Source organism: Aplysia californica, unplaced genomic scaffold (genome assembly GCF_000002075.1).
Source record: "Aplysia californica isolate F4 #8 unplaced genomic scaffold, AplCal3.0 scaffold00016, whole genome shotgun sequence".
Classification (NCBI taxonomy): domain Eukaryota; kingdom Metazoa; phylum Mollusca; class Gastropoda; order Aplysiida; family Aplysiidae; genus Aplysia; species Aplysia californica.
Window position 1 is genome coordinate 2,861,091 of NW_004797286.1, and position 1,936 is coordinate 2,863,026.

A 1,936-nucleotide genomic window follows, 5' to 3' on the forward strand; every position below is an offset into this window, starting at 1 on the left:
CCCCCTCCCCCACAACTGCCCTCCATATAATCCTTTCGTTCACTGTACCTCTCCCGCTTGCTCGCCAGTGTCAGAATCTCACAGCCTCTGTGTCTCTGTGTCAGTGTGTCAGTCTATGTGTCAGCCTCGATCTCTCTGTGTCAGTGTGTCAGTCTATCTGTCAGTCTATCTGTGTCAGTGTGTCAGTCTATCTGTCAGTCTATGTGTCTCTGTGTCTGTGTGTCCGTCAGTGTGTCAGCCTCTCTGTGTCTTTTCCTCAATGTGAGCCTTTGTCTGTGTGTCAGTCAGTGTGTCAGCCTCTCTGTGTCTCTGCCTCAGTGTGAGCCTTTGTCTGTGTGTCAGTGAGTGTGTCAGTCTATCAGTCTGTGTGTCTGTGTGTCGTCCTAAGGACACATAGACCCCTGACACAGTCATAAAACAGTTTGTGACTTACATTGTTTGGTTTGTTTCAGTTACGGTTTGGTTTTGTTCCAAACGTATCAGAAAAAAACAGAAAAAGGAAACTTCATTGGTTCAGAAATTTAAAGAAATTCCAGCAGGAAAGGCATCCCAATAGAACTACCACAAGCTTCCAATGTATTAAACTAGTCGAAACTGACCCAAAACAAACTGTCAAACTGCAGAATCGTCCTTTAAAACTTCCTGGGTCTTTCTTTATTTTTTTATTTTTTTCAATTTTCTTTTTTGTTTCCTTAGTGGTTTTTGTTGATGTGTCCGTGTGTTCTATTTGTAGTTGTAGTTGTAGTTGTAGTTGTAGTTGTAGTTGTCGTTGTCGTTGTAGTTGTAGTTGTAGTTGTCGTTGTCGTTGTAGTTGTAGTTGTCGTTGTCGTTGTCGTTGTAGTTGTATTTGTAGATCGTTTTTTGGCTTATTTGGTAGTTTCACTTTGGTTGATTTTGATGGCTTTTCTGCCCGTAATTCTATTTTTTAGAAGTAGAAAAAATAGACAGTTTTCAAAAGAAATTTTTAGATACGAAAAGTTTAGAGGACAACTTAGACCTATCTTTTCTTAGATCGAATCTCGTTCTTCTTCTTCCTTCATACTCATTTTGGCCTCGTATTTTTGTAGCATAAAAACTAAATAGTGACCAGAGTCAACTGATTCGAGGGATCGTATATATATTATATTTTTAAATTTTGAAACAGAAGAAAAGAAAAGTTTCTAAAAGTAAAGAAATAGAACACTCACTTACTCACTCACTCACTCACTCACTCACTCACTCACTCACTCACTCACTCACTCACTCATACACTCAGATTTGATTTTTAGGCTTTATTTTATAGTCAGTGCAAGATCTTGATTGATTAATAACTTTCAATTCATAGGTTGTTGGGGTTTTTTTTGGTTTTTTTGTGTGTGTAATTTAAAGTGAAACCTTTGAGCAGTACATAATCCACAGATACCTTACGTCGTCTAGTTAACCATCGACTGACATGTTTTAGATGGTAACCATCGACTGACATGTTTTAGATGTTAACCATCGACTGACATGTTTTAGATGGTAACCATCGACTGATATGTTTTAGATGGTAACCATCGACTGACATGTTTTAGATGGTAACCATCGACTGACATGTTTTTTAGCTGAGAGTCAGGATCTCACAGATAGCAATTGCCACCACTACCACCTCCACCTAGACAACTCCACTGTTTTATTATAAAATAACCCATTGCAACCTCTTTTTCTTTTCCGCCTTTCTTCAGAACCACAACGAAAAGGTAACCAACATACTACTACTATTACAACTTTCTCCTCGCCAATGGAAGCGCTCTGGGAAATTAGAAATTTGACTCTTTACCTTTTTGGGTTTTTTCGTTTTTGGTTTTTTTGGTTAAATTTTTTGTTGTTGTTTTGTTTTGTTGTAGGGTGTTGTTGTTTTTTCCTCTGCAGTTTTTTGTTTTTGTGATTGGTTCACTGGTGTCCGTGGTGCCGGGTC

At 38.4% G+C, this 1,936-nt stretch overlaps 1 protein-coding gene across 1 annotated transcript in view; it reads left to right on the forward strand.

Annotated features, from left to right (window-relative positions):
* Positions 1-1,876, forward strand: part of LOC118478217 (voltage-dependent calcium channel type A subunit alpha-1-like) — a 14,872-nt gene extending 12,996 nt beyond the window's left edge. The window contains exon 3 of the mRNA XM_035971379.1: positions 1,704-1,876. Within this exon, the coding sequence (XP_035827272.1) occupies positions 1,704-1,790 (87 nt within the window). The 3' untranslated portion in view covers positions 1,791-1,876. The remainder of the gene's footprint in view (positions 1-1,703) is intronic.
* The last annotated feature ends 60 nt before the right edge of the window (positions 1,877-1,936 follow it).